The sequence below is a fragment of the Maylandia zebra genome, linkage group LG8, assembly GCF_041146795.1.
Source record: "Maylandia zebra isolate NMK-2024a linkage group LG8, Mzebra_GT3a, whole genome shotgun sequence".
Classification (NCBI taxonomy): domain Eukaryota; kingdom Metazoa; phylum Chordata; class Actinopteri; order Cichliformes; family Cichlidae; genus Maylandia; species Maylandia zebra.
In genome coordinates, this window is record NC_135174.1 from 27,452,119 (window position 1) to 27,473,393 (window position 21,275).

The following is a 21,275-nucleotide window of genomic DNA, read 5'->3' on the forward strand; positions in this document are numbered from 1 at the left end:
TGGCAGGCAGGAAACTAAGTGTTTCCCAACCTTTTCGAGCCACAGCACCATTTCACATTAGAAAAATCACACGGCACACCACTGGACAAAAATGTGGCAAAAAGCATATTGATCGTTTTTTCCCCGTGCACCAGGAGCAGAATTGGCTCAGTTTGTCCCCAGTATACCGCTTTTGGCCACTACTCTTGCTAGGGCCTTCATCTGGGTAGGAATTTCCTCCAAGATCCAGGTCAGATTGACTACTTTTTCTTTTCAAATATTTGTCTTGTTATTATGCACTGCCTTGTTTCACTCCCAGCATTCAATTTCGTGTTCGTCTTCTTCTGTTTTAGTGGCGGTTGGCAACCCATTTAATTGGAGCAAGCGGGTGTTCTGCCCGTTACTCACGCCGGTCGCTTAGAGTACTAATCAGGTGAAATCAGATAATCTTCCACGGCACACATATGTGCTGCGGCACATTGGTTGGGAAACACTGCTATTGTCAGCAACTGCAGACTAAAGCACTGCAAACGCTGGTTTTTTATTTATTTTATCATTGCATGGTTTATCCACCAGAGGGCACTCTGCAGATTGCCTATGGCAATACATGCATTCGGAAAATCACACACAAAACAACCATCTGACCCACGCATAGATGAGCAGAGCATAAACTAGTACGCAAATAACTACACACAACAAATATTAAGGAAATACATTTGTGCGTTATGTAAATATTTGTCAGAATCTGTTCTGCTACTTTCTTCACCTCACCTATTCACAAGCGTTCACCACACCCGATGGGGAAACTAGGAAAATATTTAGAAAACTGATGTTAGTTTGCTAGAAATCCAGGTGCTAGATGGGGTAGCAGCTCAGCTTATGGCAGATCAGCTGATACTGTTCTTCACGTCCTGCTCGCAAATCTCCCTTAAATTATGCTATTTAATCTGCTTTAGGCTCCAAGCCACTTTGCAACCCACCTCCACAGTAGTCACTTCGTTTCCATGAAATTTCTGCTCCCTATTCTGTCAGCTGATTTCCATTCTGTGGCGTTACTGCTGTTCTCCTCACCTCTCTACTCTGCCACATGTGCAGCTGGGAGGGTAGGGATGTGTTGGGAATGAATATTTAAAGTAAAAATACTGCTTGATATTCCCTCCCAAGATTGCTCATCCCACTCCTCTCTCAAATGACTGTGCATAATTTTGTTTGACATGCTAGCTTCTTACCTGAAAGTTACAATGTGAATATTTTATTTATTCTCAGAAAACATAGAAAAAGTGACTAGAAATGTAAAACTATTGCTCACAGAGATTTTCAACATCAGCTAGAAGTTAAAGTTACTGTGGTACAAATGATAAAGCTGTAATAAAAAGCCAGTTGACAGTGTAGGCTATATTAGATCTGAAACTATCAGCCAATTAATCAGAAGACCTACATGTAGCTATGATAGTAAATGGAAAGATTTAACTATAAAGGCAGGTTATCAACGAGATCACTGCACTCACTGTCCACTTGTTGTATTTTTTGCAATATCATCCTGATGCAAAGCCAGTCACGTTAGCTGATCCCTTTTTCTAGACATACAAGCAACAATTTCTTGTGTTTTGGCGTTTTCTCCATATTCAACCTGCAGTCTCGCCTCTCTTATCTTCTCTATCTGTGCTCATCAGAGAATCAGTCAAAGCTGATGTTGCCTGAGGCTTCACAGAGCAGTCCTGTTCAGGGTTAGGTGTCCTTCAGGTCTATTTAGTCTGCAAACTGACAAAGGGTTTTGCAGCTCAGCTGTATGAAGCTGGACTCAGTGGTGGTGTGGCTGTAATATGGGTGGCTGTAATAGTAGGAAAAATTTTAACTGCTATTTTGAGACACGGCCTAACTTTTCTTTTTTTTTTTTTAGTAAATAAATTATAAAACACTCTGAGGAGTGAACTGGAGTGAACTGGAAGCTGAACTCAAGGTCAGAGAAAGTACCAGGGACTGGTAGATCTTGAAATTGTTAACTCAGGGTCCCTGTGCTGCATGGGTACATGCTCTGCTCTGCCACAGTAGGAGTACTACTGCTTTTCCTGATAATAATTGCTGTAATTGCACATCTGAGAATAGTAACACTGTTAAATGTAGGCGGACATCTTACCTAAAGGGACGACACAGGCTGTTCTTGATACGGGTGATTCTAAGGTTAGACGTATGAGGCAATCACCTCGTCTTTTTAAGCTCCACGCAGCCACATGCTGCTTCCCTGTGATCCTGAATGCAGCACCTCGCTGCTGGCAACAGTTTGGAGAAATTTTGTATTCAGCGAAGGCAGAGCTTGTTCCATTTATAGCCTGCTTGGAGTTTGCGTTCTGATCTTGTTTGGGTTTTATTTTAATTTTCGAGTGCCCCGGAGAACTGGATATTATAATTTGTGGATGGAGGAGCACCGTTTCGTTCTTTTTTTCTTCTTCCTCGCACTCATTCCTGCCACAGTGCCTTCCTCTGTAATTAATGGTCTCTGATGAGTAGTGAATTTGTGATGGGGAAGTAGAGAAAAAGACAGAGTGCACTCGGTTCCAGCCACTGGCATCCTTCCAATAGCTCATACTTGGAGTCTGATTGAGATTATGTAAAAATGATGAATGAATAAATGAGTGAGTCACTGGGAGGAGGGCAGAGAAATGAGGGAGAATTGATTAAAGTGGGAGAGAACGAAGGAAGTCTTAATAAACTGTTATTCACTGTTCATGATGGAAATATTTAAGTGATATTAAAAAGCAAACCGAGTACTGAATATTTCAGTGGGGGGTCATGTTTGGCCTGACATGCTGTAATGTGGTTTAGAGATTATTTCGTTTTGGAGCGTTAAAATGGGAAAAAAGAACGTTCCCGACCTATACTGTGGTTTTGGGGTAAATTCTTTGATGCTAATTTAATAAAGTACTCCTCTGTTACAAGTGGCAAACCTACATTGCTGCAGGTGACTCTTAACATTCTCTGACTCTAAAAAGAAGTACCTTACACACCAATAAAAAGGAGAAGTATTTGTCAGACAAACACCTGGCTGCTTATCCTCTTGATTTAGCTGAAAGTCAGTGGTGGTGATAAGCTGCTACACCTCTGCACTGAAACGTGGAGGTTGAATTACTTTGGGCATCTTGCTAGGATGCCTCTTAGGTAATGTTCGGGCATGTCGAGCTGAGACGAGACCCTGGAGACGTGCTGGAGGGATGATGCCTCTGGTATGGTTATGCCTCAGTGCCCCACCTAGAAGAGCCAGAGGAGAGAGAGATCTGGGCATCTCTGCTTAGACTACTTCCTCCACAATAGCAGCAGAGATTGATGGATGGATGGATGGGTGGATGCATGGATGGATGGGTGGATGCATGGATGGATGCATGCATGGATGGATGGATGGATCTATAGATGGATGCATGGAAGAATGGATGGATGCATGGTTGGATACATGGATGGATGCATGGTTGGATACATGGATGGATGGATGCATGGTTGGATACATGGATGCATGGTTGGATACATGGATGGATGGATGGATTGATCCATGGATGCATGGTTGGATACATGGATGGATGGCTGGATTGATAGATGGATGCATGGAAGGATGCATGGATGATGGATGCATGGTTGGATACATGGATGCATGGTTGGATACATGGATGGATACATGAATGGATGGATGGATGGATGCATGGTTGGATACATGGATGGATACATGGATGGATGGCTGGATTGATAGATGGATGCATGGAAGGATGCATGGATGATGGATGCATGGTTGGATACATGGATGCATGGTTGGATACATGGATGCATGGATGGATACATGGATGGATACATGAATGGATGGATGGATGGATGCATGGTTGGATACATGGATGGATACATGGATGGATGGATGGATTGATAGATGGATGCATGGTTGGAGGTGAATTTTTCTTTGCAGTCTTGCAGCAGATTCGCCGTATAAGATAAGATAAGATAGAACTTTATTAATCCCTCGGGTGGGTTCCTCTGGGAAATTCGACTTCCAAAAAAAGCACAGCAACGACCGAAGTTACAGTTACAGAATTGTTATATATATATATATACACACACACACACACACACACACACACACACACACACACACACACACACACACACACACACACACACACACACACACATATAAATACAGAGACAAATATAAATAAAATATACAAAGGGGATAAATAGAATAAATAGGAATAAAAAATAAAAATACAAGTGAATTGCACATTTCAAGTATTGAGTCTATTGCACTGTTGACTATTTACAAAAAGTATTGCACAAGGTATTGTACAGTGAGGTGAAGAGGCACTACAGCTTAGTTGTTCCCCCCTCCTTTGTCCTCCTGTTTCCCCTCCCTCTCCCCTCCAGAGAGGAGTTAAACAGTCTGATGGCGTGTGGGACAAAGGAGTTTTTAAGTCTGTTAGTTCTTGTCTTGGGGAGAAGCAACCTGTCACTGAACAGACTCTTCTGGTTGTTAATGGCCGTGTGCAGAGGATGCCCAGCATTGTTCATAATGTCCAGCAGTTTCTTTAATGTCCTTTTCTCTGCCACTGTCACCAGAGTGTCCAGCTTCATGCCGACCACAGAGCTAGCCTTCCTGATCAGTTTCTCCAGCCTGGATGAGTCCCTCTTTGCTGTGCTGCTCCCCCAGCACACCACAGCATAGAAAAGTACTCCAGCAACCACCGACTGGTAAAACATCCTCAGGAGCTTCCTGCAGATGTTAAAAGACCTCAGCCTCCTGAGGAAGTACAGTCGGCTTTGGGCTTTTTTATACAGGTGCTCTGTGTTGCATGACCAGTCCAGTTTATTGTCCACCCACAGCCCGAGGTACTTGTACTTGTTGACCACCTCCACCTCCTCCCCCTCTATCTGAACCGGCAGTGGACCTTCTCTGGACCTCCCGAAGTCCACAATCAGTTCCTTAGTCTTTGAGGTGTTGAGTTGCAGGTGGTTTGTGTGACTCCATGCGACAAAGTTCCTCACCAGACTTCTGTACTCCTCTTCCTGATCATCCCAGATACACCCCATGATGGCTGTGTCGTCTGCAAACTTCTGAATGTGGCATAATTCAGAGTTGTAGCAGAAGTCAGAGGTGTACAGGGTGAAGAGAAGAGGGGACAGCACAGTTCCCTGTGGTGCTCCTGTGCTGCTGACCACTGTGTCAGACGTGATGTCCTTCAGCCTGACGTACTGTGGTCTGTCGGTGAGGTAGTCGGAGATCCAAGCCACCAGGCAGGGGTCCACCTCCATCCTGTTCAGTTTTTCCTGAAGCATACAGGGCCGGATGGTATTAAAGGCACTGGAAAAGTCAAGAAACAGGATCCTGACCGTGCCTTTTCCCCCATCCAGGTGTGAGTGGGCTCTGTGTAGGAGGTACAGGATGGCATCCTCCACTCCGACACCCGCCTTGTATGCAAACTGTAGTGGGTCCTGGGCATGTTGTACCTGTGGTCGGAGGAGGTTGAGGAAGAGCCGCTCTAGAGTCTTCATAAGATGTGACGTCAGTGCCACCGGTCGGAAGTCATTCAGCTCATTGGGCCGGTTCTTTTTGGGGACCGGGACGATGCAGGATGTCTTCCAGAGGGCGGGCACTCTCCCCAGTCGCAGACTGAGGTTGAAGACTCGTTGTAGCGGCTCCCCAAGTTCAGCAGCACACGCCTTAAGCATCCTAGGACACCTTGTCTGGGCCTGCTGCCTTTCTGGGGCGAAGCTTCCTCAGTTGCCTCCTGACCTGATCCACTGTGACACTGGGAGATGTTTGGGAGGAGGGGAGGGGGGGAGATGTCTGAGAGAGGGATTGGAGGAGGGGGGTGTCATGGTGTCAGGAAGGGGGGGAAGCGAGGGAGGCAGGAGAGTGGGGAGAGGACTCTGTAGTGAAGGTGAGGGTGAGGGTGGGGGGGTTGTGGGCTGGTCAAACCTGTTGAAGAAGTTGTTGAGTTCGTTTGCCTTCTCCACAGTCCCCCCCACTGTGCTTTTCTTGGTGTTGTGGCCTGTGATGGTTTTCACACCATTCCAGACCTCCCTCATATTGTTCCTCTCCAACTTCTGCTCCACCTTCCTCCTGTAGCTGTATACTGCGTTACTAGACTACGACTGCTGATTCATTGTTAATGCGAGGGCTGTTACACACAGCAGTGTCATCACCCTGTACTGCTGTAACAAACTCCGGCTTCTAAATCCAACATTCAGGGAGCAAAAATAATCTGAAGTAAATCTGAGTGAAGCACAGACGAGTATGAATGATTAGACCTCCGCCCAATGAAACCATAAAGCTAACAAATGGCCTCTGTCAGACTCTTTGGCCAGCAGTGGCCAAGGCTGTGCTGCTGACACACACTTTTACACACTTAGAGGCTAGTAATGAGAAATGTTTGGACGCAGCCTTGAGCAGGTTTTGGAATGTGTTCCCGACAGCTGAAATATGGCATCAGTGGCCCAATCACAATCATTCTCTGGCTTTTTAGTCTCCCCTCAACTCTAATGAACACAGAAGAATGAATCATGCAGGGAGGTCAGCATGGCAACTTTGTATAAGCATGTGTGGGAGGAACAAACATCTTGTTCTGTGAGTTTGCATTATTAGCATCCAGTAGAGAATGAAACAGACAATTTAATAGTTTAAGGGGACAGAGGGATTTATGATCTTGATATGGAAGGCCAGAATATTCGAGTCCAAGTTTAGGCTTGGTTTTGATAAATGGAGGTAATTCCTTGGAATTATCCTCAGTGGGCTTGTACACGGGTTTGCATCCATGCAAGCAAGGCAGAAATATGACAGTGACATCAGTGTCAACTTTAAAGATTCAGCAATGTGAGTAAAATAAAACAATTCAAGGGCAATTCATCAGATGGACTGGCAGCACCGATAACAGCTGAAGAGCCGTAATAACAAAGGTGGTGCCAGTAGCAAGCTGGGAGGAGGTGGCAGCCCATTAACCATCACCAGGAGCAATAATAGCATGGTGGAGTTAAGGAGAAAAAACACCATGCAGGGCTGTAGCTGCTTTACACACGGATGAGTAATGCCATGATTTAAGTAACACGAGCTGCTCTGGGTTTTATGTGAACATTTGCCTACTTGAATTTACTAAACAAATGAGATACTAGAGGGAGGACTGGAATAAATTCACCTGAAATCAGTATGCAGTAAAACTGAGGCTCAAACGGAAAATGTCAGCATGTTCAGAGATGCTTTTTTAAAAGGAGATCTGATGAGCAAAGGTCAGCCATTAAAATCTGTCATCGGTAGGAGGTGGCAAAGTTTTGCCAGGGCTTCAAAACCAGTCGAAGGAGCCCAGAGGGGCCGTCAGTTCATTCAGTTATGTAAGAATTATGTAATCCAGCACTCATTACAGATAAAACAAGACACGGTGCTCAATTAGTATATCACCGGTGAATAAATTCAGTTAATATATGCAGGTGCATGTCCAAAGAGGGCCTCTCTTTCAATGTCAGGTTTATCCTCTGTTTTATTTATTTCTAATCAAATTATCTGATTTCCTGTGGGATCCCCTGACTCAGTCCCCACCGCATCACCCAAATGGAAACTTTGGAAATGCCTCTGAAATATAGACTCACCCAACACTTTTTAGGTACATCTTGAGACCCCCTGGTGTCTCTGGAGCTGCCTTTGTTCTCTGTGGCACAGATTCATCAAGGTGCTGGAGAAATTCCATGTTCACATGAAAACATTGCACAGTTGTTGCAGATTAATCAGCTGTACACCTGTGATGTGAAACTCTCATTCCTCTGCATGCCAACGGTGCTCTGTTCGATTGAGGTCTGGGGACTGTGGAGGCCATTTCAATAAAATGAACTCATGCATCTAACTAAATGCATCAAATTCCTGCCATGTGATTGGCTCATGACATACTTGCATTAGCGAGCAGTTGAACAGGTGTACCTAATGAAATGGCTCATTCATGTATGTAGATGATAGCATTAAAACCATTGCATTTTCTTCAGAGAAACACAAAAGGAAACATTTTCCACAACTGGCTGTGAATTTGGAGAATTTTGGCCTCCTTGACCTGTTCTGGAGGCGCTCCTGAAGGCACTTCCTGCCATCAGGGAGGGCTGTTACCATGGGGTGATGTTTGGCAGCCGCAATTAGGGATGGGTATTGATAAGATTTTAACGATTCCGATTCCATTTTCGATTCTGTTTAACGATTCGATTCCTTATCGATTCTTTTTTTTTTAAAAAAGGAGAACACTAAAGTCGATTAGCTTAGAACTGTGTTTTATATCTTCTCTTTGAACAAGATAGAAATTTAGGAGTAACATGGCCTTACAAACCCAACAGTGAGATCTTAAGAGATTCACAGCCTACGGCTCTTCAATGGGGTGTCACAGGGTCCCCAGGAAAAAAATGTATATGTAAAATAATAAAATAAATATTCTCCTGTAGCAATAACAAAGTTTAACATAAATTATTCTGTAGCAATTACACAAGAATATCCAGTAATGTCCCTGCCTACAATTAAACACATTCACTTACCAAAGTGAAATCGGGGGCATCTGCTGTGGCAAATGGGTCCAAGCCTTTGACCACAAACTTAGACACTGCTGGGTGACATTCGTCTATCCTGGGCCGAAAGGAGACACTACTGGTAGACTGCAGCGAGAACTGCCAGCATCTGAGCCAGCCAGACTCTGTCTCTCTCATCATGGTTATCTAAATGCAACGCACAGTAATAGCAGGTTTTGTAATAAGGTAAATCGCGCTAACATAATGTGCAATGCTAATTGATTAGTTACCTGCAGTATTAACGGGAGAGGACGTGGAAACGCTACCGCTGCTGCTGGGTTGAGCTTCGCTAGTCCGGAGCGGATCAAAAACACGACATTCGTTGAAAGCAATCGCGTGTTTTTTGAGCAAATGCTTTTGCATATTCGTAGTGTTTCCTCCCTTTGATGAAATCTCTACTTTGCAAGTATTGCACGTTGCCCTGTTGTCATCCTTTCTCATAAAGTGTAACCAAACTTTTGAGCGTTTGTGCCGCTCAGGCGCCGTGTTTCCTACTGGGTAAAAGACGCTACTCAACGTGATGACGTCATTCGGGGCGACTGGAATCGATAAGGGAATCGTTTTTAAAAGTGGCAAACGATTCCAAGGAATTGAAACAGTGGGAACCGGTTCTCAACAAGAACCAGTTTTCGATACCCATCCCTAGCCGCAATGTTCAGGTGTGTGGTAGTAACATTCAGATAACCATGTTTTCCCAGCAGGACCTTACACTGGAATGAGTAGAGGTGTGGGAATATCAGGTTTCTGCAACTGTCTTCCACCCAACAGCTTTGCATCTCCTGCCAAAGACAGAGAGGAGGGGGAGAAGCCATCTGTTGAGGGCTAGTTGAAGGTGGTGTCCCAACATCTGATAAGTACTGCATCAGTTATCCAAATCATTTCTCTCTCACATCCCTAATCTGAGATAATTTAGCACTAACCAGAGTGCAGAAACTGCATTTATGAGATGTGGGATGTCCAGTGATTTTGCCATTAAGAGTTCTTAATTCCAGTTAATAGAGTTTAATATTTTCCTCAGTCCTTCCCACTGTTTTCTTTTTGTGTCTTTTCCTGTATCAAGTTTGTTTTTGCGTCTGAGTTTCCCGAGTTACTGTTACCTTCTTCCTGTTTTACTTTGATAGTTAGTTGCCGTCTGTGTCTTGTATCCAGTTTTACTTCCTCCCTGTGGTTTTATTGATTGTGCACCTGTGTCTCATTTCCTCCCAGCTGTGTCTAATTCTTTTGATTAGCCCTCAGTGTGGGAGTATAAATGGTGTTGTCTTCCCTTTGTCTTTTGTTACAGCAACTGTTTGTGTTCTTTCTCTGTTTCCTTGTGTAACTTCTGTTGGATTTCTTTGGCTTTATAGACTTACTCTTGGACTTGGACACACATATCTGCTTGCCAGTGCTGAGTAATGAATTAATAAACACACGCAGAGAGTCGAGAGGTGCAGTTCAGTGACTCAGAGTAGTGGATGAGGCCTAGCAGACAGCGATGGGTTACAACTACCTGCATGTGGACACCTGCTAAACGGGCCAGATCTCTAAATACAGTTTGGATAATGTACTTTGGGGTCTGTATCATTTTCATAAAGGAATGAACCTTCCACAGAGGTGAAATGTGTATCTTGCAGCAGGCTCTAAACACGTTTGTTCTGCTGTAAGTTTGGACACGTTAGCATGAGACTCATTTTTGGAGCCTCCAATGGCCGTTGGAGGAACTGCACATTTGGCAGCACTAGCTTCACTTTCAGCCCTGGAGGTTGCTGCTTGGTCTGAACTAATTTTAGCTGTTAAGCTTTACTGTTGTACTCTGAGCACCGACTACCAAGTGTGTCTACATTTTGTGATTGAGTCACTGCGCTTTTGTTCTCCGATTAAAAAATAAATCTGATATTATAGCAGGCCTGATCTGTAAAGACTGAAGTTTGGAGGAATTAAAAAAAATAATTAAAGCTTAGTTTGGAGTTGATTGCTTCTGTAACACAATTGTCATCAAACTGAAACTCTTTCCAGAGGAACAAATCTAATCTCGACAATCACACAATCAGATCGTTTCACATCTTTTTTCTTCATTTAGGAAACAAATCAAATTTTATAAGTAAAGACAACTGAACAAAACTGGGACAAAAGAGAATCTTATGACTGGAAAAAGGGTCGGCTGTTATTGCCCACTGCCCCCAGCTGAACACTGGTTTTACTGGGCAGCTCCCAGTTGTGATTGTGTGTATTTATTTGCATGTCGAGTTCACATTTTCACCAAACGGCTGGACCGAATAAGTCACGCTGAAATGTGGGACAGATGTTGTTGCACCATCACTGTAACACAGTTACTGTACAGTAAATCCCAGCAGGTATTGCAGCAGATGACCAGCAGTGCTCAGCCTGGTAAGATACAGCGTCTCTTTGCCCCACATACAAACTCCCACCACCTCCCCCTTTACTGCATATTGTGTTTGCAGAAGGCTTCACATAATTTAAAGTGACAAGCCCCTGTCTCGACATTCCCTCCGTCTCTCCTGATCCCCCCACCCCCACTGCCTCTGTTTTATAACCTTCTTTTCTTTCCTGCCATGGATACACACCGGTATGTTGCTGAAGAATTACATCTGTGACCACCTCGGACGCTTTTCTTTCAGACAGTACAGCTACAAATATTTCTGTTGCCAGGCTGAATCCACAGACTGGCAACATTTCGGATTCACAGGCGCGAATGCAGACGAGTCATGGTGATGCACACCCCGACCCCGACCATTTCCAGAACCGTGGAACTTTGAACACCATGGGAACTTTCTGAGTGGTGTTTACTCAGCATGGCACTATCATTATGCAGCTTTAGATGGATTTCTAATAAAATAAGCATAAATTATACATGCAAGGGCATCTGTAGCTTCAAGCTGTATGACAGTTTCTTAACTTTGAGTTTATAAAGTCAAAAGTCTTGCTTTAGTGCATCTGTGCTGCTCGGCAGGTCAATAAGAGGACCCGACGGGACAGATCAATAATGCACAGAGGCTCCGGCCGTCGAACGCTACACTACAGGGCCTGTAATTTACAGTTTGTTTGTAGTCCACCACCGGTACATTATGTGCCTGTGTGTCTCGATGCATCACTCCCACTCCCATTAGCTGCAGAATAAAGTCAGGGGATGTGGCTGAAAACTCAACAGATAACCTCTGATCAGATTGAAGCTCTGTATTTGATTCAAATACCACGGGGTCAGCGTCCTTGCTGTGTTTTATCAGATCCTCCTGCAGTGCTGCTGCTGTTTACTTTCTTCCTCTCTCTCTCTCTTTAGAGGGTTTAAACACTTTCATCATGCACAGCACAGAGCTGCTATCCCTTAAAAGTGGAAACAAGCACCTAAATCTGAGAGTTTACCCTGATGCCATTCATTAGAAAAATCCCATCAGCAGCTTGAATTTTCTTGAATTGTCAAAATAACCATCGAGCAGCTATTTTACTGCAGAATTTTGACATTTCTGAAGTTTCACTGATGATCTCTCTATTTCTGACCATGACTAAGTCAAATTTATTCCCCAGAGCTTCCTTTACTTATTTCTTTTAATGTAAATCATCACAAACCTGCAATGGATCCATCCTGGGGATGAACCTCCCACCTCAACCCTTCATCATCAGCTGCTCTTTGTTATGCAGTATGGCCCTCGAAGAACAGCAGCTATCTAAGCGAAGCCTTTCAGTTGAAGAATTTTGCCAACAAGTGGATTCTTTTATTGATTAACTTCACTTTTATAACTGAAACCTGACTGTCAGTGCTGTGCTCTCTGTTAAGGTGGCAGAGCAGATATATTCCCTCAATCCTCTTTCATGTGATTGATGATTTTCTTTGGCACAAAAAAAGGCCAAGACCTCAAAGCCAAAAGCTAAAAATGAAATACTCTGACAGGGTTTGCAGTAAAGGTTGAAATTAGAAACAATTTCCACAAATGAACCTTTTTATTTATATACTGTGCAGGAGAGTGAAATATTTCTGCTTCATCCTCTTACCAAACATTTCAAAACATGTGGTCCGGGTCATAAACTCAATGAGCACATTAGTAAGTCAGGTGTATCCTGTTCCTTATCCTCTCCCTGCACATTATTTTCCTTTCTGTGTCTCCTTATAACTTGTGCATAAATAATGAAACTAAGCCTGTTCACTCATGCAAACAGCGCGCCGACTGTAACGGATCACCTCCACGAGGCCAGCCGTGCTTTATGCGTCAGCGGTCACAAGGGGGCACTAAACTGTTCCCCATGCACGGAGACTTCATTCCCATTCATGTCACTGTTTCCTTGACAGACTTTGACACGTGTGTGAGGCAGCGCTGCTGTCATGTGATAGCGAGAGATTTTGCTGTTCGACAGTTTTTTCTTTCGCCTCTGGGTTCCTGGGATAGTTGCAGTTGTTGGAATAGACAGATGTTCCCACTGTTTTCACACGGGGTATTTTGCCTGAGGTGTGTTTGTGTAACAGAACGACAGCAGTGTGTGTGTGTGTGTGTGTGTGTGTGTGTGTGTGTGTATAGGGGGAGAGAACAGAGTGTTTTGTTGTGTACTGTGCAGGTTGCTGAAGGACAAAGTGAGTTTTTATGGCTGTTACTGCAGTATCATCGTTGGCCCTCACATTAACACTCACTGCTGACAAGCCTCAAGGTCCAAACTATTAACTACAGCATGTTTAGACAGTTGGATCAGTGATATCAGAGATAACCACCTCATTTACTCACAGCCCAATGAGCAGATTAAAGCACATCTGCCTGTCCATTCTTTTACCAGCTGACTATAAACAGCATGTACAGTACATGCTACTGGAGTCTTATAATGCTCATGGAATGAAAGCTCGAATGGTGGAATAACAAATTACATTTATTACATTTAATTTTTATTACATTAAAATCAAAAATCTCTTTCATAAGAGTGTACTTTCCAAGAATCATGAGCAATAACAATTAAACACAGAAATGGCCTTAAATTTGTGGAGTTCTTACTGATCTGCTGTTTGGGACAGATGGAAAGAATCTTAAGACCTAAAACAATAACTTCCCACACATTTTTGATGAATGCAATTCAGTAAGCGAGACAAGAATAACCTTATGAATGATAACATACAGGTGGTTGCGTGCAACACATGACACAGCGGACATAATGCATATTGACTGCTATTTTGTTGCTAAATCTTTTGCATTGTTTTTAAGCAGCTATTAACCTCCGAGTTCAAATATCTGTTCGGGTGTAAAGGGATGAATCCGTGCCAGTTCATCCGATGGCTCCCACCTGACCATCACAGACTTGGTTGGGAAAGATGGCCAGAATAAAACAAAGATTCAGGCTCCTGTTGTCATTCCCCCCAAAATGTTAAAATCCCATTAGCTTTAATTATCAACTAATCAAGAACTAATGATTTTTTAGGTAAATCTGTGATGGTCAGGTGGGAAATGTTTTAAAATGTTGATGAACTGAGATGGAATGACTCCAATTTCAAGTGAGTTTCTCTCTCGTGCAGCTGCTTTTCCTGTGGTATCGTGTGTACTGGTGCACATGAGCCTGAAAATCATGCCACTGTTTTCAGATTTCATCGTAAGACATGATCTTGTTACCAAAGACATTTTTCACTGTCTCACCATTCACTCTTTAAATTCCCCTCCCTTCCATCTTCTGGCTGCAGGTCGAGAGAAGAGAAAGGGTCCCATGATCTCTGCCGGCGATGCCGAGTTCCCCCGGGATTACCACACCCTGGCTGCCACTGGTGGCCGCGGGGCCCGACGGTTCCCCGACAACAGCAACGGGGGCTTCACGTCGTCCTCGCTGGACCGCCGGCACAACTCTGTGGCCGCCAAGAGCCTGGAGGCCCTGAACAGCATCCACAAGGCTGACATAGAGCGTCAGCGAGACGCCATCATGGACCTCCAGAAAAACAAGTTCTCCAACAGCCCCAGCAGCATGTCACAGGGCTCCCCCGCTGCGGGCCGACAGGTACTTTCACACTTTCTGCTCTGACGTGAACAAACCAAAAAGAAACAATGAGCGGACGAATACTTCCCTTTGTGACATGAGTAATTATAACTGCAGCAGTGGTGGTCTTGGCACTTTAATCCTTGTTAATTCTACTTATAATGAGCTAAATCTCTCGCATTCACTCCCAATTTCCATAAAAATAGAAGGTGGGATTATTTTCCTGTTTCCATCAATCCTCCTGAGGACGATTGGTGCAGGATACACCACCTTCATCGTGACTCATACTGTTTATCTTAGCAGGCGGAAAGAAGTTTCTAATCAGTCGGCTGCAGTTTATGTGGTTTCTTTTATAGTTTGTCAGGAAATCGAGCGAACAGTCCTGCGAGAATACCTACAGAAGGCAGCGTGCATACGCAAAATGATGAAGGGAACTCAAATGGCAGGTTTTTTAAGTCACAGTAGACACTTTGCTTTCACTGTGAGCTTCTGTCTTGTCACTGATGACAACAGCTGAGGTTATTGGAGTTAACTAAAATGAAAATAAACCAGGCGTGAAAAAAAACACATTATAAGAATAAAAACTAGAATTCTGAAATCAACAAAAACCACCTGAAACCAGATTTTACTGCCCTGTCACTTTAATAAAAGTCATTTATCAATCCAACTCAATTCAACAACTTAAACATGACTCCATTTTTTTTAACTCCGACCATCCAATCTACCAATCGTTTTTACTCAGAGATCGTGTGTTTAAATTCAGAAGACAGAAATTCGATATTTATTTTTACCTTCTCCTGTATAAAACTATACAAAGGGTCAGTTAAGGTTTGCTCTGCTGCCTTGGTGGGGGACTAATTAAATCGACACCGTATACTTCACCTAGTATGCTCAAACCCACCTCCTCCGGCTCCTTTCGATTTTGTGTAGCAGCTCTACTCCGAGCCTCTCCTGAAGGAGCTGCTCACCCTGTCTCTAAGGGAGAGCCCAGACAGCCTTTGGAGGAAGCTCATTTCTGCCACGATCCTACTCTTTTGGCACGCACAGCTTGTGGCCATAGACGAGGGCAGGAACATGGCTGTTTGTGTTTCACAACTTCCTCTCATTACCACAGCAGACTGATACAGCATCCACACCACTGCAGAAGCTGTGCAAATACATCTGTCAGTGTCCCGCTCCACTCACTTCTCACTTGTAAACCAGAGATACTCCAGGCAGGAGAGGGCAATCCAGCCCTTTCCAGTGGAGAATCACAGCTCAGACTCAGAGGGGCTAATTCTCTTTCCATGTGCTTCACACTTGGCTGCTCCAAATCGCCCCAGCGCAAGCTAGAGGTCACGTTTGATGAAGTCAGGAGGCAAGGATCGTCTGCAAAAAGAAAAGAGGATGATATCCTCTGCCTCTGCTCCCAGCAAATGTGTTCGGTATCGCTGACAGGGCAGCATGTCACAATTCAAATCATAAATATATCCATACATATCCATATCATATGAAAGGAAATATATAAGACATTGGAATAAAATTAGTTTGACAGTGACTTTCATCCATGTAGCCAGCTCCTACGCGAACAGATCAGAAAAAGTAAATGAATTCAGTACAAAAAGCAAAATAATTGGTGGTCATAGGGAACAAAAATACACCATCTGTTAAAGTTATTGATGGTTTTCTGGTCCTGTGCAACATTTTAATTGGTCAACAGATTTCTAGGATTGAACTAGGACTGATTCAGTGGTTTTAGAACCTCCCAGTAAGGACTTGTTTCCTTATGAAGTCCTAATTTGATCAATAAAAGCTCATATCGTGTATGGATTATGACACAGAGCCACATCCACAGTTTTATACAAATCTAGAGGGGGGTGCATCCTCGGGGGAGGTAAGAGTGCTCTCCGAGGGCTGTCGGCTTCTACATGTGAACATTTTCTTCCTGAGAGATAATAGCAGCACATCAGCGGGCCTGCAAACCCAAACAAGAGCATTATGTGGCGAGACGCCTCTGGGGCTTTAGACACACGGATGCAGTGGAGGCATGTTTACGACCTGCTCGCTGGGCCAGAAATGGCCACCTTCTCAGCGGTTATTACCTGAAAAACGTCAGCAATAGAATATGGAGAAAAGAATTGAAGTGAGACAGCGAGCGAATGTCAAAATGTGAGACACCTCCCTTCATCAAATCTCCTCCCTCCCTTTGCTCTGTCTTTTTTTTTCTTTGCTTCATATTCTCAGCTTCACTCTGCCATCCATCAACGCATGCTCTCATTTGATACCTGTGACAGATGGTCTGCTGCAGCTCTTCTCTGTTCGGCTTTAGGGAATAACATTCAGCCATAGGGGCTTATTTTCAGTCTTTCTCAGAAGGAGATGATGTCATATCTAAATCAGAATCAGAATCAGAATACTTTATTGATCCCTGGGGGAAATTATTTTTTGTTACAGTGCTCCATTTTAAACCAACATTAAGACAAGACAGACAAAATGCGGGGCTGGAGCAAACAGCACCTGCCGGGGCTACAAAAGTAAAGAAAAACCGCCGTTCCTCTAATGGCCACTTGAGTCTGGTTTCAAAAACGAGTCAATCCCGACAGACTTAAAATGTTAAAATGTACAACTTTACAGTGGAAATAGACATTTTCAAAACCCAGTGTGTCATGTCACGTTGCTATGTCCATTTTTCATAGTCTGTAGGGTCATTTGTGTCATGAATAGATTCATTTATCAGTTTTCTGATTTTTACCCCTGGTGGCTGGAACATGTACACTATCTATAGAGACCAAACATACTTTTAGGGATGTAAAGTTGAAAATTTTAACTTGGGGTTTATTTTGGTTTTCCAGAAAACCTCTGCTGGCCATTAGAGGAACTACAGTTTATTTCACTTCCATCTTGACTTTTTTTGCATTTATCTTTATTAGCACCCAAGGTTTCTCTAAGTTATAAAAGCAATAGATCCAATAAATTTAGTCCTTTGTCAGGACACATCGTCATGTAAACTTTAAAAAGATCCTTCTGTACTCAATCCTGGTGCCAACCAGTGTGATGCTGTACCTTATTAGTGAAGGAAGAAGCCTGAATGACTAATACGAATGGTCAGCTGAGCTGACCTGGATCTGTTGCCTGAGAGAAAGTCAGAGGGACTAAAATGTCTCTGGGTTTCATGAGAGGCTTTTCCAGGGTCACAGAACTGGACTTGGCCTAACTTTGGTTTTCTGTGCAGGAGAAATGAGGGCAAATCCAGGTAGGGTGCAAGCATGCCATCCAACTCACTGCAAGCCGAGTCGCTCTGACCGGCTGTTGTTTAAAGAAAGCTCCAACATATAAAGGAGGGCCAGAATCCAAAGTGCTTGTTGAACCCCCAAGTTAAGGTCAGGCTGTCCTCATTCTTATGGGGAAAAAATGTGCAGATTTGTCAAAGGCTCTAGTGTGTCCTAGTTATACAGAAGACATTCCTGCACCGAGTTCTGGAATTACTGAGATAGTGCTGTCAGTTTCAACACATTATTTTTCTGCAGCAAACGGGTGCATTTTACCCCAAACAGGATTATTATATAGGCCAAAGTCTGCATTTGGAGCTTTGCAGGCTGGTGGTGACATCAGTTGCAGGTTTGTCTGTTAGGTTCCCATCCCATCAGAACATTTACTTTCCACGTTGTTTGGCATTTCTTTCACTTGCCAATTTTAGTTTTTCTTTCACTTCTTTTTAGTGCTTTAGAGACTAAAACTCGGTTAGAATTGGAAAAACATTGTGGTTTTTATAAAAACCTTCAGGAGAGAAATGAAAGAAAAGACAAAAATCCCTTCACAACAATATCCCTCCTTATTAATAAATGATGGTTTGGGAATGACGATCCCACCTACCAACACTATAACCCAGTTTGTGAATGAGCCACGCCGGCGGTTGTAACAAAACAGCAAAGACCAACCTGGTTGTTGACCATCAAACATCTTTACATAGGCTTCCTTTGTCTCTGAACTTGGACTGTTATCTCTCTGCATCCAGTGTTCCCATTGGATGAAGGCACTTGGTATATAACGGCGTGATGAAAGCTGCATCTGACCATAAAACATCCTCATCTGATTACAAAAAAATGGCTAACAACTTGATATTCACAAGTTGTTGGACAATAAGCGCCGCCTGCTTTAGTGTTTTATTCAAGAAGATATGAAAGAAGTGATTGAGCCCATAAACAAAGGTGTTTCCTGAGGTCAACGATTCATAGTTTTCCCATAGACTTCTATAAAGTCTGATCACTTTTTGCAACCGGACCGATCACCGCCCTGCTAGCCATGAGAAAGAATGTGTTATTAACTCATTCACTGCCAGCCATTGGCAGTGAATGAGTTAAACCCATTGACTCATGCACTGCAATTGACGGCTATAGACGTCAATGGCAGTGAATGAGTTAAGGTAATTCTGGATGGGCTTGACTTTTGAGACTCAGAAACAATGTTCCCTCTAATTTTTCACGTGTCTGAGCGAACACACAAACTCCCTGAGCGTCCCTTGGACCACTGTGAGCAACAGCAGACGTGTGCACTGTGGTCACGCCAGCATCCAATCCATCCAAGATACATGGTTTATTAAAATAATCAAATTACAGCATTTACATTTATTTTTTAATTAACTGCTTTAGCCCACTTACAATGAAAAGGTAAAAAAAAACTTGTTCATGACCTGTGTAGCATGTTAACACCATTGGAAGTAAAAATAACTTGAACTCCAATTTTGAAAACACAACTTTCTTTTTTTTTTTTTTTTTTATAAAGCTCTGACTTGTATTATGAGTCTGTGGTCTGGGAGAGAGTCTGTAACTCTGCAAAATACAGTATATATTGACCAATGTTGGGCAATTAATTATATAGTTACTTCTTCAAAAAAGTAACTGAGTTATGCAAACAAAGTTTTTTGCAGCTGTTTACCTAAAAATGCAGCCAAGGCGTTTTTTTTAAATAAACATTTCAAACTATTTACAGAACAATCAGCTGTTCTGCATCAAATTATTTGTGCCACTCTTAAAAATAATTTCTGTCCACTATGAGATGAAGGACAACAACAGCCTGATACCTGCAGGCCTGACAGCAGCAGATGTATCACTGCTGTAACACCTGTAACACTCAGCAGTCACCTCATGGTGTCTAACAGTTTGGTCAGGACTGGACTGGGACAAAAAATCGGCCCGGGCATTTTGACTAGAGACCGGCCCCCCAGGTATTATAGGAAAAGCCATAAAGCCTTTGAACGAAAACAGACACTGTTGTGACAGTGATGTACAGTCTTGTTGATATATGTATGATTTCTATACATTTTACATCAGATAAAAACTTTGGTTGTAAGCTTCAGATAATTATTTAATAAAAGCGAGACATTTTAAATGAGAATAAGAAAGAAAACTATTTCCTTGTGCCCCCCTTTTCCCTGTTTCCCTACCTGCCCCCCTGGCAGCACTTTGCTAGATCCGCCCCTGCACAGTTACCAGCTGTCAGCTACATAAAAAAAAGGATCCTGGTGTTATTTGTCTCTCAGAAACAGTTCATAACTCCCCTTCAACTCATTTATGTCACCTAAAAGGTAAACCTGTTTCTCCATCACCTGTTCAGCTCTGATGATTCAGTAAGGACATCTCCTGGTTTCATCTTCATGTTTCCCTCTCACCACATATCCAAACCGACATCATGACCAGCAGCTTTTACAGCTGTGGCTCCAGCAAACATCAGCTGATACTAGAAATTAATATTAAATAAATTCTAACAACAGTTGATTAAGCTTAAACGTGCTGCTGTTGTTTAGCGCCACATCCACCGTTTCCTCTTTCTGGCGCAAAGTGGGATAAACAAACAAGAGAGGAAAGCCGATCAGCTGATCATTGATCAGTTTCATGATTGAAGTAGCAACAGGAGAGGGAGGGGGAGAGAATGAGAGGAGAAGAGGCAGCTGCAGCGTAACAACAGAATAAATCCAGCTTTGTGTCTTTTTCCATTCTAGCTGAAGTTCGGGACAAACTGTTCCTTTTCACCTCAACACGAAACGCATAATATTTTCTCTGAATACGAGATGATTCCGTCTTTTTACGGGATGGTTGGCAACTCTACTAACTAACCTTATGAATAAAATAAAGTTCACTATCAGTAACATAGCACCCACCCAGCTGTATAGAAACTCTGTCATGCTAGCTAGTACGCAGTACGAAAAAGTCAGCACAATGAAAATAAACCTAAACTTGGTTTATATCTGACCCAGATAGACTGCAGTCATAACTTCTTACCTGAAGTTCAGTTCACCTGACGCTCGGACCAGCGGCTGCCTCGGGTCTCTCCTCCTGCCTCCCCTTTCTCTCATCCTGCTGGCCTCCACCACTTGCCAATGTTACTGAATCTGAGGAAGCACTGCCACCACCAAACAACTGAGTTATTTTTACACTCCGACCAGCATCTGGCCAATCCACCACCTTTAATTGTTTATATCGTTACAAAGAAAAAAAAGTCACCGGGCCACCGAGCAAATGCCCAATATGCCCGATGGCCAATCCAGCTATGGTCGTGCTATCAGGTAACCCTTCGCGTACCAACTGTGGCACGCGTGCCGAGGGTTGCCGACCCCTAGTATATACGAATGTGAATCGCATTATTGGCTGGACTATGGGGTAAGGTGGCATTGTTCTAATCTCATACGGGAGCAGCCAGTCACTGACTAACACTGCAAAACAGAATTGTTAAAGTTTTAATTTTAATTTCAATTCAGGTTAGATTTTTTTTTGTGCGCAACACAGATTTTCTGTGCGCAGAGACTGTGCCAGCAGTGCGCAATT

General features: G+C 43.3%; 1 protein-coding gene across 5 annotated transcripts in view; it reads left to right on the top strand.

Moving 5' to 3' along the window:
• srcin1b (SRC kinase signaling inhibitor 1b) overlaps window positions 1-21,275 on the top strand; it is a 141,428-nt gene that overhangs the window by 42,823 nt on the left and 77,330 nt on the right. For all 5 annotated transcript variants that reach the window (XM_023153866.3, XM_076887737.1, XM_076887739.1 and 2 more), the window contains exon 2: window positions 14,189-14,496. In XM_023153866.3, the coding sequence (XP_023009634.3) occupies window positions 14,212-14,496 (285 nt within the window). In that variant the 5' untranslated portion in view covers window positions 14,189-14,211. The remainder of the gene's footprint in view (window positions 1-14,188; window positions 14,497-21,275) is intronic.